This window comes from Sapajus apella, unplaced genomic scaffold, assembly GCF_009761245.1.
Source record: "Sapajus apella isolate SASKATOON/1434 unplaced genomic scaffold, GSC_monkey_1.0 scaffold33, whole genome shotgun sequence".
Classification (NCBI taxonomy): Eukaryota; Metazoa; Chordata; class Mammalia; order Primates; family Cebidae; genus Sapajus; species Sapajus apella.
This window is the reverse complement of record NW_022436973.1, coordinates 22167801-22180330: the sequence shown is the minus strand read 5'-3', so window position 1 is coordinate 22180330 and position 12530 is coordinate 22167801. Positions and strand designations below refer to the sequence as shown.

Below are 12530 nucleotides of genomic sequence, written 5' to 3'. Positions count from 1 at the left end.
ACCTTTCTTAAGGTCACACAGCTGGAGAGTATTAGAGCAGTTCACATCAAGCCTCCCTAAATCCAGAACCCCTGTTTGTCCCTCTACTGTGCAAAATTTTACATGTGTTTGTTTTTAGCTTATGCCACCTCTCTGGAGGAAGGGTTCTCTCAGTTGCCATCTGCTGTATAATGAGGCATAGGTTTTTGTTGCTGTGTGAATCCTGGGTGCAAGTTTCAGTAGGAAGAAAGCAAGCCTGACTCTAGTAGTAAAAATACGAAGAGATAGGGCCACATTATTTTATGTATTTGACAAGTCAACATCATAGCATTACATCCACAGTACTTTTTATTTTTTAATTTTTCTTTTAAGTTCTGGGATGCATGTGCAGAACATGCAGGTTTGTTACATAGGTAGACATGTGTCATGGTGGTTTGCTGCACCTATCAACCTTCTAGGTTCTAAGCCCTGCATGCATTTGGTATTTGTCCTAATGCTCTCCCTCCCCTTTCCCCCCACCTCCTGACAGGCCCCAGTGTGTAATGTTCCCCCACCTGTGTCCACATGTTTTCATTGTTCAACTCCCACTTAAGAGTGAGAACATGTGGTGTTTGGTTTTCTGTTCCTATGTTAGTTTGCTGAGAATGATGGCTTGCAGCTTCATCCATGTTCCTGCAAAGGACATGAACTCATTCATTTTTATGGCCCCATAGTATTCCATGGTGTGTATATGCCACATTTTCTTTATCCAGTCTATGATTGATGGGCATTTGGGTTGGTTCTAAGTCTTTGCCATTGTAAATAGTGCTGCAATAAACATAGCACAGTACTTATATATCTCTAATAGGGGCTTTAAAAAATATAAGGACAATAGTGTTATCACATCCAAAAAAATTTAATCCCTAATGTTATCTAATATCCGGTTCAAAAAGTATTGTTTTGGACTTGATTTGTTTGAATCAGGGAGGATGAAGTGTTTTTAACATGTAGCATTCACTAATAAAAACCCCTCGGTATTCATTGCATTAATGGCTTTGCCATATTATTTATCAGCAACTTCTTCGAGAGATGCAACAGATGGCCAGCCGTCCCTTTGCCTCCGTAAACGTCGCCTTGGAAACAGATGAGGAGCCTCCTGATCTTATTGGGGGGAGTATAAAGGTGAGAATGTGACTCAGAAGCCCCTATAACTTGACTTTTTAAAACTTAGGCTCCTAAGTTTGGGAAACCAGAGAAAGCAAAAGCCTTATTCTATTGCCTCCTTTTTTTCCTCTCTTTCCTTTTAACCATAAGCTAAAACACTGAAGTTGTTGGGTATTCTTTTGCTTTGGTTTTTCATTCTTTGTTTCATATCACTGACCAATCTTATGTTCAGGAGATATTAAGATATAAATGATTTGTCTTATTTTAGGTATTCTGTGGCATAATACTTCAAAACTTTTATTTGAAAATAGCTACATTGAACATTGAAAATAGCTACATTGAATATTTTTTGAGACAGAGTCTCGCTGTGCTCCATCACCCAGGCCAGGAGTATGGTGACATAATCTCAGCTCACTGCAACCTCCACCAACCAGGTTCGTGCACAACCATGCCTGGCTAATTTTTGTATTTTTAGTAGAGACAGGGTTTTACCATGTTGGCCAGGCTGGTCTCGAACTCCTGACCTCAAGCAGTCCGCTTACCTCGGCCTCTCAAAGTGCTGGGATTACAGGTGTGAACCACAGTACCCGGCATGTAGTTCTTTATATTTTGGGGAATTTTTTAAGCAACAAAATGATAATTCACTATGTATTAATACTCTATGGAAAATATTTATCATGCCCCACCCCAAAATGATGAAGAAAATGGTAGGGCTTTCTCCTTGGGCAAAATGATGGAATACTTGAGATACACTAGAGAAATAGCTATGTATCTTGAATAAAACATACTTATTTAAAATGTTACTGAGCTCACAGGAAGTAGGTAAAATCTCCAGGGAATACTGTCCTTCCCTACCCTAAAAAATACAAACCAAAACCAGAACATGATTTGTCCTAAGTGGTTCCAGATGGTAAATACCACGAGGCTCACCTAAATAGATGGAAACTCTCTCTGTAGAAAAGCGTCTCCAATTCAGTGCTGTTGGAGTCCCACAGATCAAGATGAAGTAATTAAGGGTCACCAGGGACAAGAAGAGGCAAGCTACCATAAATAAGAGTAGGAGAAACAACAGATGATTGATGTGGACAGGACTCCAGATGTTAGAACTGAAATCTAAAGAATATAATATAACCGTATATGAAATGTTTAAAGAAATAAAAGATGAAATCATAAAGATGAGAGTCAAATATGACCAAGCAGATCTGAAGAACCAAATGGAACTTCTAGAAACGAAAAATATACTCATTGAAATTTTTTAAATAAATAAGCTTAATTTACATGTTAAACAGCATATCAGACATAAGAGAGAATTTACAAAGTGGGAGATGAATCTGAAAAAAGTATACAGAATGCAGCTCAGAGAGACAAGGAGATAGAAAATGCAATAGATATTAAGAATATGGAGGATAGAATGAGAAGATCCAACTCATGTATTTCCAGAATCCCAGAACAAATGAATGAAGGAGAGGCAATATTCAGAGATTATAGCTTTCCAGAACTGATGGATCTGGCAGTTCCACTTCTGGGTTTATACCTAAAAGAACTGAAAGCAGAGTCTCAAAGACATATTTGAACTTCAGTGTTCTTGGCAGCATTATTCCCAATAGCCAAAAAATAGAACCAGCCCAAGTATCCATGAATGGATGAATAGATAAGCAAAGTATGGTCTATACATCCAATGGAATGTTATCCAGCCTTCCAAATGAAGCAAATTCTGACCCATTCTATAATACGGATGAACCTTGAAGACATGCTAAGTTAAGTAAGCCAATAACAAAAAAATAAACATATGTATGATTACACTTTTAAGAGATACACTTGTAGTCAAATTCATAAAAACAAGAAGTAGAAGAGTGGTTGCCAGGAGCTGGGAAAGGGTTCAGGAAATGGGGAGTTTGTTTAATGGGTACAAAGTTTGAGTTTTGCAAGATGAAAAGAGTTCTGGAGATGGATGGTAGTGATGGTTGCACAACACTGTGAATGTACTTAATACCACTGAACTGTACATTTTAAAATGTTTAAATGGTCAAGATGGTAAATTTTATGTGTATTTACCATAATTTTTGTTAAAAATGGGAGAAGAGGCCAGGTGCGGTGGCTCATGCCTGTAATCCCAGCACTTTGGGAGGCCGAGGTGGGCAGATCACCTGAGGTCAGGAGCTCAAGACCAGCCTGGTCAACATGGTGAAACCCCATCTCTACTAAAAATACACAAATTAGCTGGGTGTGGTAGCATGTGCCTGTAATTCCAGCTACTAGGGAGGCTGAGGCATGAGTATCATTTGAACCTGGAAGGCAGAGGTTGCAGTGAGCTGAGATTGCACCACTGTACTCCAACCTGGGTGACAGAGCAAGACTCTATCTCAAAAAAAGAAAAGATCACCTACAAAGGAATGACAGGCTGACCGCTGACTTCTCAGAAGTCAGAAGGGCGTGGGAGAATATCTTCGAAGTACTGAAAGAGCCATCAACCTAGAATAGTGTGCCCAGTAAGTACCTTCCAAGAACAAAGATGAAATAAAGCTATCTTCAAATTAGAAGAAAAATTGATAATTTGCCACCAACAGACCTGCACAAAAGAAGTGTCTAAAGGATGTGCTAAAATGAAGGAAAATTACCCACAGGAGGATAGACTAAGGGGTAAGAATAGTGAGTAAATAAAAGTATAATCATATATATCAATCTAAACAAACATTGTCCTGGTAAAATAATATTTGTGGGATTGAAAAATAGACAAGTGTAAAGTATTGAACAACATGGTATATGTCAGCAGCATATGACATAATTAGTTGCTCCTTAAAACACTTACTTGATTTTCTTCCAGGACACCACACACTTGACATCTATCCATTCTTGCTCAGTGGTCTTAGTTCAGTCCTCTTCATCTTTTGACAGTGGTGTGCATCAGGCGCTGTCTTTGTCCCCTTCTTGTGTCTTTTACACCTACTCTTTCAGCGATCTTCACTATCACAGGTTTAAGCACCGTAATCCTCTAACCCAGACTGCTTCCATGAGCCTCCAACCCAAACATCCAGTTGCCTACTCAGTGTCCCCACTTGGATATCTTAACAGGAGTCTCAAACTTAACATGGCCATGGCCAAACTGAGCTCTGGATGTTTATTTCTCAGACCTGCTCCTCTGACATATCTTCCGCCACTCAGCATATCACATCTCCATCACCCTAGTTCCTCAGACCAAAATCATGGAGTTGTCCTTGACTCATTCTTGATGTCATGTTCTCATTGGACATCCAGTCTATCAGCAAATCTTGATACTGTCTTCAAAAATGTTTCCCAGCCACTGTGTACCATGTCTGCCACCATTGCCACTTGATCTAGGTCACCTCTGTCTCTCACCTGGATTCTTGCAGTTACTTCATAACTCACCTCCCTACCTCTGCCATTCACCCATCTAGTCATTTCTTTGTCTCAGAGTGGTACTGGAAATTATCTTCTTCAACCAAATTGAAGAAATTGATGACATATTTTTGGATATAGTACACAGAATTCTAAAGGTGGCCCCCAAGATTTCCATCCCATGTTTATTCAGTCACACACTACTCAAGGTACTGCTAGAGGGATTTTGCGGATGTAATGAAACAAGGCAGTTGACTTTAAGATACAGAGAGTTTCTCTGGCTGGTAGCAGAAGAAGCCAGAGAGATTGGAAGCATGAGCAGGACTTGACACACCATCCCTGGTTTGGAGATGGAGGGGGCCACAGAAGGAATTGTGTTTTTTTGTTTTTGTGAGACAGAGTGACTGTGTCACCCACACTGGAGTGCAGTGGCGTGATCATGGCTCACTGCAGCCTCAAACTCTTGGGCTCAAGGGATCCTCCCTCCTGGGTCTCCTAAAGTGCTGGGATTACAGGTGTGAGCCACTGCGTAAGCCCCGAATACGTTTCAAAGCAGAGTCTTCCCCAGAGTCTCCAGATAAGAGCCCCATCAAGCTGACAACTTGATTTTAGCCTGGGAGACCTCATGAGATAGCTGATAATTCCCCAGAACTCATGGCAGACATGAACAGACCTGTCTCTCTCAGCAGAGAACCCTACAGAGCTTGCTGGGACTTCTGACCTATAAAGCTATGAAATAAGAGGGTGTTGTTTTAAGCAACTAAGTTTGCAGGAGTTTGTTACGCTAATGTAGGCTGGGTGCAGTGGGCCACACCTTTAACCCCAATGCTTTGGGAAGCTAAGGTGGGAGGATCGCTTGAGCCCAGGAGTTTAAGACCTGCCTGGACAACATAGTGAGACCCCATTTCTATTCTTAAAAAAAGAAAAAGAGAAGAAACTAACATAGGAGACAAATCCAATCTAAAGGCTGCAACAGAAAATGAAGACATATTTTCCAGAGCCAAATGCATCCAGGGAGTAGACAAAGAATCCACTTGGTCAGCCAACAGCTTTTACAAGCTTTTACATCCAGCAGGCTTGTCTACTTGGTGTCTGAAGGACAGACAAAATAGTTAGAATTTTTTTAAGTCTCCGTAATATCTGCATCTGTGTTTGAGCCAGGTATGCAGAACTATCTGACAAATCTACTAAGCACTCACCACTGCTATTCCTGTGACCACAATTATGAGTTAGAATTTCAAATCGAGCGAAAGTACAGCATCCTGAAGAAACCCACTTGGTGTGGCCCCTTCCCTGCAGTTCAAGCCGCCCTTTGGAAGGGGGTTGTGAGACCTCAGTGGAAGGCAGCAAGCAGTACCACCCCTGTCACTGGTGCGCAGAGAGTGCTGTTAGCTCTCACCTGTCCTTTCTTGTTATCTTAAAAACTACAGTGTACCTTTTTCTATATACTGAAATTGATGGTTCTTATAAGCACCAATGACTGCTAAGTTGTCTGTGTATGTTAAAGCTTGGGTATCACTTTAGGTAATTTTCTTTTCTTCCACCAGACTGTTCCCAAACCCATTGCACTGGAGCCGTGTTTTGGCAACAAAGCCGCTGTGCTCTCTGTGTTTGTGAGGCTCCCTCGAGGCCTGGGTGGCATCCCTCCTCCCGGGCAGTCAGGTGAGTAGATGTGGGCCAGGAACAGACACTTTCTAAGCTTGTGAGGGAGCTAAGTATGGGATACTTCCCTTTCCTAGAGAACAGGTTATAAAGGTATAACCAACAGTGCCACCCATGCCATGGCAAGGATTCAGTGAGATAATCTCATTGTCACCTGTATTCCCAAAACTGTTTTCCCGAAGTCACTGTCCCTTCCTGAGGGGACGTCCCAGGACCTCCTCACCACCCCTGCCTCCCAGCCTCTCAGTGCTCACAGATGCCTCTGACCACACCTTCCTTTGTTGCTAAAGTTTCTGGTCCCCTTTGTCTCTGCTCTCTTTTCCTGTCCCCTTTTTCTCATTCTGCCCCAAATCTGGGTATGCTCCCCTTCACTCTGCATGCTCTCCCTCAGCCGCCTTCTCTACTCTACAGCTTCTAGCCATCTCCCCTCAAACTGGCATTTCTTGTATTTCTAGCCTTCCTGCATTTCTTTTGCTTTTTTCTGTTTTAATAAAAGGCACAAACACAATGATAACATAAAGGAAGCATCTGAAAGTCCACACACAGTTTGCTATCCCATAACCCACCAGTTTTTATTGTTCTGTTTTCTTTCCCGCCCTGGCCAGCAATTTAGTTGAAATGATTGTATAGATCTAATTTTTATTCTGCTTTTTTCATATAACTAACAAATATTTTTACAGCCTACTACATAATATTTTAGCAATGCATGTGACACTCCTCAAATATGTGAATCATAATGTGTATAAACTCTTATTTTGAAGATAGAAAATATGGAATGCAGTTTTGAAAGTATCTTGCTTAATCACAGAGTGCTTTGGAGGGTGCCTCAGTGTGACCATTTTAGACAACTTTCAGTTGAGATGATTCTGGGGTCAGGGTTACCTTAGCCAGAGAGAACCTTGTGTCTGATTGAAAGGCTGCCCCAGGATATGGGTCCAGGCCCTGAGCTCTGCTGTCCCTCTGGTGCACCCTCAGACCCAGAAGAGCCTCCAGCCCAGCTTTAGAACAGTTGGGAGGTCTTTCGGCATGGCTCAGCCAGGATTCATTCAGTTGAGCCCCTAATTCACCTTTGCCAGTGTTGAGGACAGGGCAACTCTTGTGATCTGTCACTCAAGTACAGTGTGTGTTTCCTGCCACTGCCCAGCACAGCTAACATTGGCTGGTGCTCCTGAGAGCAGGGTGCTGGCTGGGGTGGCGAGGTGACAGGTGTGTAGCCCTGTAGCCTTTTGGCTCCAGCCTTTGCTTGATGTGCCCCAACCACCCAGAATGCCTGATAAAGGTCTGTTCACTGCTTAAGAGCCACACTTTTCTGGACTCCAGGAGCATCCAACTCTGACTTTGCCATAACAGATCACTGGAATGGTTTTCCCACTGTGTGCCAAGCACTTACAGCTGTCTTCCCCCACCCCTGCTCCCCTTCACAGGCTCAGCAAAGTGAGTAACACACTCTGCTAACACAGCTCCTGGTGGGTCTCAGCAGAGCTCCAAGCCTGCGGTAGCCATTTCCCACGTGTGTTAGGAATCCAGCTCCCCAAGAACTGTGCCTTCCCTAATGGATGCCAGATTAATCCGTTACCAATACAGGAAGGAAAATGGGATTGCAAGTCCCCAAAGCAAAGGGGGTGGGGGGGGGGGGGGCGGGGCAGTGATTAGCATAAAGGGAAATTGCTGTTGATCATTGCTGCCTGCCAGGTGCTAAGACTTTATGTCAGTTCACTCATTGACTCTTCACACTAGCCCTGTGCTATTATTATCCCCATTTTACAGATGAGGAAACTGAGGCACAGGGAGGTTAAAGAACCTTGCTTATTCGAAAGCCTGGCCCCAGAGCCTGCCCTGCTCTGTATCATGGTATGGAAAGGAAGCGACTAATGCTGACTGAGTGATGTGGGATGAATCTGAATCTCATAATAAAGCGTGCTGCTTTTTCTTGGCTCCTTTTGGAGGCAGGCAAGAGAAATTGGGCACTTAGCACATGTCTGCAGTCTCATTTGTATGTTCCCACCACCAGGCAGAGCACTGCGCTTGGTTGATGTGCTGAAAGGCAAACTACACCTTTTGTGTAAAAAATGGGTAAGGGAGAAGAATACGTATTTGTATTTGCATAAGTAAACACTGAAAGAAAACATAAAAATTAGTGAAAGCATTTACCCAGATGGAGGAGCAGGTGGAGGGAGGGACAGGGTGGAAGGAATATTTTTTCCTGTGTATGTGGACCTTTTGGGGGTTCTTTGTTGTGTTTTTTTTTTTTGCATCATGGGATTGAAAAATAAATGTTTAAGTTATTTTTAAAAACAAAATAAAAGCCAGCTGCTCCCAACATAAGTTCTCTCTGTGGGTTCTCCCAAGGTCTTGCTGTGGCCAGTGCCCTCGTGGACATTTCTCAGCAGATGCCGATAATATACAAAGAGAAGTCAGGCGCCGTGAGAAACCGGAAGCAGCAGCCCCCTGCACAGCCTGGTACCTGCATCTGATGCTGGGGCCAGGGATCTCCCGCACACAAGCGAGTGAGTGGCACACCAGAGCCGTCTGCAGGGAAGGGCGAGGCGGGGAAATGGCTGTGCGGTGCGGGGCAGAAGACTGGAAACTCTCGAAGCATCTGACTCACCTGCATGATCACAAGCTTTCTTTGACGGTTTCTCCCATCCGTGTTCCGGCATCTAACCTTTTACTTCTGCATAGGAAATACTTGATTTAATTACAGGTCCAGGGATGAGCTGATTGTTGCTGGAGGAGGCCAGTGGAGAGCCAGTGAGAGAACTAGGAAAGACACTCAGGTTCACTGTGGAAAACTGTTCTTGGGACTGTCTCAACTGTGCAAAAAACAAAAGATGGAGTGTTTACAAGTAGACTTTGTCATCAGTTGTTCTTGAACATGGTCTTTTAAAAACTAGTCAGATGAATTAACTTGTTTTCATCTGAAGCCTGCTATCTTTTTTTAAAAGATGTGCTATTTATTCTTGCACGATTTAGGCAGTTCTCTCTCTTCCAGGGAGTACCTTTTCTTCTAGTTGAGAATTAATAATGGTCCATCTCTTTTGATCATATCAAGCTAGGACAGAAGGGGGCTATTTTAAATGTCAAGGTCAGCAGTGTTACTTCGAATGTAAACTGGTGTAATAGGTAGTTTTCTATAGCAACTGATTAATTTAGTCTTAATCCATTTGAAACTCTCCTTCCTTTCTCTCTGCCTGTCCCTCTCCTTTTCCGTCTCCATCTCACCCCCCCCTCACGTACACACACACATACACACAACACTAAGTGCCTAGACTTTAAATAGATCTAGCAATTGGAAAGTTAGTAAGCCTAAGTTTTTACATAATTGCATTCCTACATTCTTGTAAAATTTAAATAGCTACCATTGGCAATCTGCTTTTTTTCTAAAATCTGATTTGCAGCCAGGAAAGAATTTTCTCACCCCAAGGGACGTTTGACCTAGCAGCAGGATGAGAGGAAAGCAGAAATGAATGAACTGTGAAAGCTCCTGTTTTTATTGTCAAAAAGGACACTGTCAACAAGGCGCCCCCTGCCCCCACCCCAGTGTCACCCTAGGCCTGATAAGTTATCAGCCCTCTGGCCACCTCCTGCCAGGGCACAGAGGAAAGGACTCATTGATGTCACATTTCCTTGAGCAGAAAAGAGCACTGAGAACACTTGGGACCCCTGGATCGGAGAGCAGCTGTGTGTCCTGCAGCCTCCTCTGAACTTGCGGTTCATTCTCAGGCTGGGTGAATTCAGATGCCAGGAGAGGGACAGCCTCCCATTGTCGGGCGGAAGCTGCCCAAAACCTGGAGAAGGACCTGTTTGCCCTCTTTTCCTCGGGAAGGTCTCCACCCACCCACCCTCCCTCTCAGATGGAGGTGGTGGCTGTGAGGGGGGCAGCAAATGCTGACAAGGATGAAAAGCACATGGAAAAAATGGACAAGGAGGGAAAACTCTATGCCAAATGGAAAATGACCAGATTTAAGAGGGTGGGACAGTCCCCTGCTCCTCTCCCCAGAGGGCACTGCCTGGAAATTGTGTTTTCCCCATTTATGGTGCTCTGTATTCTGGCATTATGCAGCAGCATCCCAGAAGCTCTCCTCTGCTTCAAAACCTGGGATTGCTGGCATTACCCTATTGGGATGGACCTCTGGACAGCAATACTCAAGTTTGTGAATTTGGAGAAATACTCAAAAGAGCTAAAACTGCGGCATTTCACCTTTAAATGCAGTGCCTAGAGAGAGAGTATTATCTCTTCCCCAACACTAACCCCACTCCCATGAAGAATTGACTGGAAAGATGTTTTCAAGGAAGTTGAACCATAAAACACTATCTGATGCACAAAACACCTCTACTTCGAGACTCACCTCTCATAAAGCTTGTTTTTCACATTATTGTTAAAGAGCAGACGTTCTAAAAAAGACCCCTCCTCTCATGAGCCCCCCATCCCTGCTACAGAACACAGCACCCATGGAGCCTGCCGTGGACTGGCCCTCGATTCCCACAGTCCCCCAGGTGAGGCAAAAGGGAGGCCCTGGGCATTGTCCTCCTGCAAGGAAGATCCTCTTCGTTTGTTCAGAGGACCATTTCCTTGGCCAAAGAAGTCTCTTTCCCCGTGTTAGTCCTATGCCTTGAAATATCATGCACAATGACCGGCAGCCATCTGGTTGTGTCTTAATTTTTTCCTAAAAGATATTGTTTATTTTTAAAAAGGAAGGAAGGAGCAAGCGAAGTTTCATTCTGCTCCAGCGGTGAGGAAACCGCTGAATCCACCTGCTTCTCCTTTGCAACCAACAGCAAACAGCTTCCTCCAGCCTCAGGGCAGAAAAAGGGAATGGCAGGGAGTAAGAGGCGCTGGGCTGAGAGCCTGTTACCAAGAGGGAATGGGTTGTCATCTGGCAATGTTGCGTGTCACAAGAGAGCCTGTATATAAATTAAAATAGTCCAGAAAACACTGACCTTGCACTTGTACATAACTATACAGTAGTGTCCAGAATGTTCAGACATTTGGAGTGTACATAAAAAAGAAAAAATCTTAATGTATTTTTATTAAATATAACAATGTCTGAGTTTCACCTAAGTTGTTTTTGTGCCATATGCTGGATATCCAGGTTCCAAGAGTTCCTCTCGCCAGGCCCCGATACATGAATAACAAAGCCAAGAAACACATCCCCATCGTGTTGATGTGTTCACATGCATCTGGCACCAATTAGGTAATTCTTAAAAGAGGACTCATCTGTTAGAGTGTATATGAAAAATCAGGCAGGGGGCGGGCACAGTGCCTCATGCCTATAATCCCAGCACTTTGGGAGGCTGAGGTGGGCGGATCACCTGAGGTCAGGAGTTCAAGACTAGCCTGACCAACATGGGAAACCCCATCTGGCCGTGGTGATGCATGCCTGTAATCCCAGCTATTCAGGAGGCTGAGGCAGGAGAATTGCTTGAACCTGGGAGGTGGAGGTTGTGGTGAGCCAAGATTGCACTATTGCACACCAGCCTGGGAAACAAGAGCCAAACTCGTCTCAAAAAAAGAAAAACCAGGCAAGGAATCCAAACGGCAGCCTTGAGGGGACTCAGGAAGCAGAGGCATCTCTGCCGCTGCCATTGGCCCTGCAAGCACATCATGACCCTTTCCGGCAGCCCCTTAATACTCTACGTAGTGAGGGATGACCAGTCTTGTCCTGAGAAATGTTTCTCTTAGTCAAAGACTATAACCTGTGGCAATCAGACTTTCTAAAAGGGGGTTCTCCATTTTTTGTAGTTTTGTCTAAATTTTTAATGACCATTTCCTGGAATCAGTTTATTATACTGAAAACTGGGGGTGGCAGTAGGGAGCTGGTTTGTTGATAAATAGCTCCCATTTCCCCATGGAGAATTTGACACACCCTGGACTCCTGTGTGCCCCCTGCTGCCCCTGCACACAGCCTGGGGAGAAACCCGCGCCTCCCTGTGTGGAGAGAAGGCAACCTCAGATCCCCTGAGCTAACCCGGAGGAAAGGCAGCCCTGGACAGAAGACTGTCAGCAGAAGGAAAGTACTGGAATACCTGTGGGTAAGGCCTGCCATTCAAGACGGGAGACACACCAGGAAATAAAAAGACCAGGCGGGGCACTGCCAGCGGGAAGAGGCATTTTACCTTCCGGTGCAAATGTCGCTCCTTTGATTTAATTGGGGGTATTGGGACCAGGGGCTGATTCGCTTCCTTGGGAGATGGTGGTGTTTTCATACACATCTTTGATCCTTCCATTTCATTTATTCATCCATCCATTCAACAAGTATTTGCTAAACACTAACCTAAGCTAATGCTAGGGTAGTGACTGAGACTTAAAAATAGATTTTAGAAGTAAAATCTAACTCCTCACACTCACACCCGTCATCCCAGGAGATCTTTCCTTGTGGTGGTTTTTG

The 12530-nt window shown here is 44.0% G+C and overlaps 1 protein-coding gene across 1 annotated transcript in view; it reads left to right on the top strand.

The window, feature by feature from the left end:
• The window catches only part of ATRN (attractin), a 157518-nt gene extending 148145 nt beyond the window's left edge, over positions 1-9373 (top strand). Inside the window, exons 27-29 of the mRNA XM_032295555.1 lie at positions 1033-1140; positions 6027-6141; positions 8491-9373. Of these exons, the coding sequence (XP_032151446.1) occupies positions 1033-1140; positions 6027-6141; positions 8491-8615 (348 nt within the window). The 3' untranslated portion in view covers positions 8616-9373. The remainder of the gene's footprint in view (positions 1-1032; positions 1141-6026; positions 6142-8490) is intronic.
• Positions 9374-12530: the final 3157 nt, after the last annotated feature.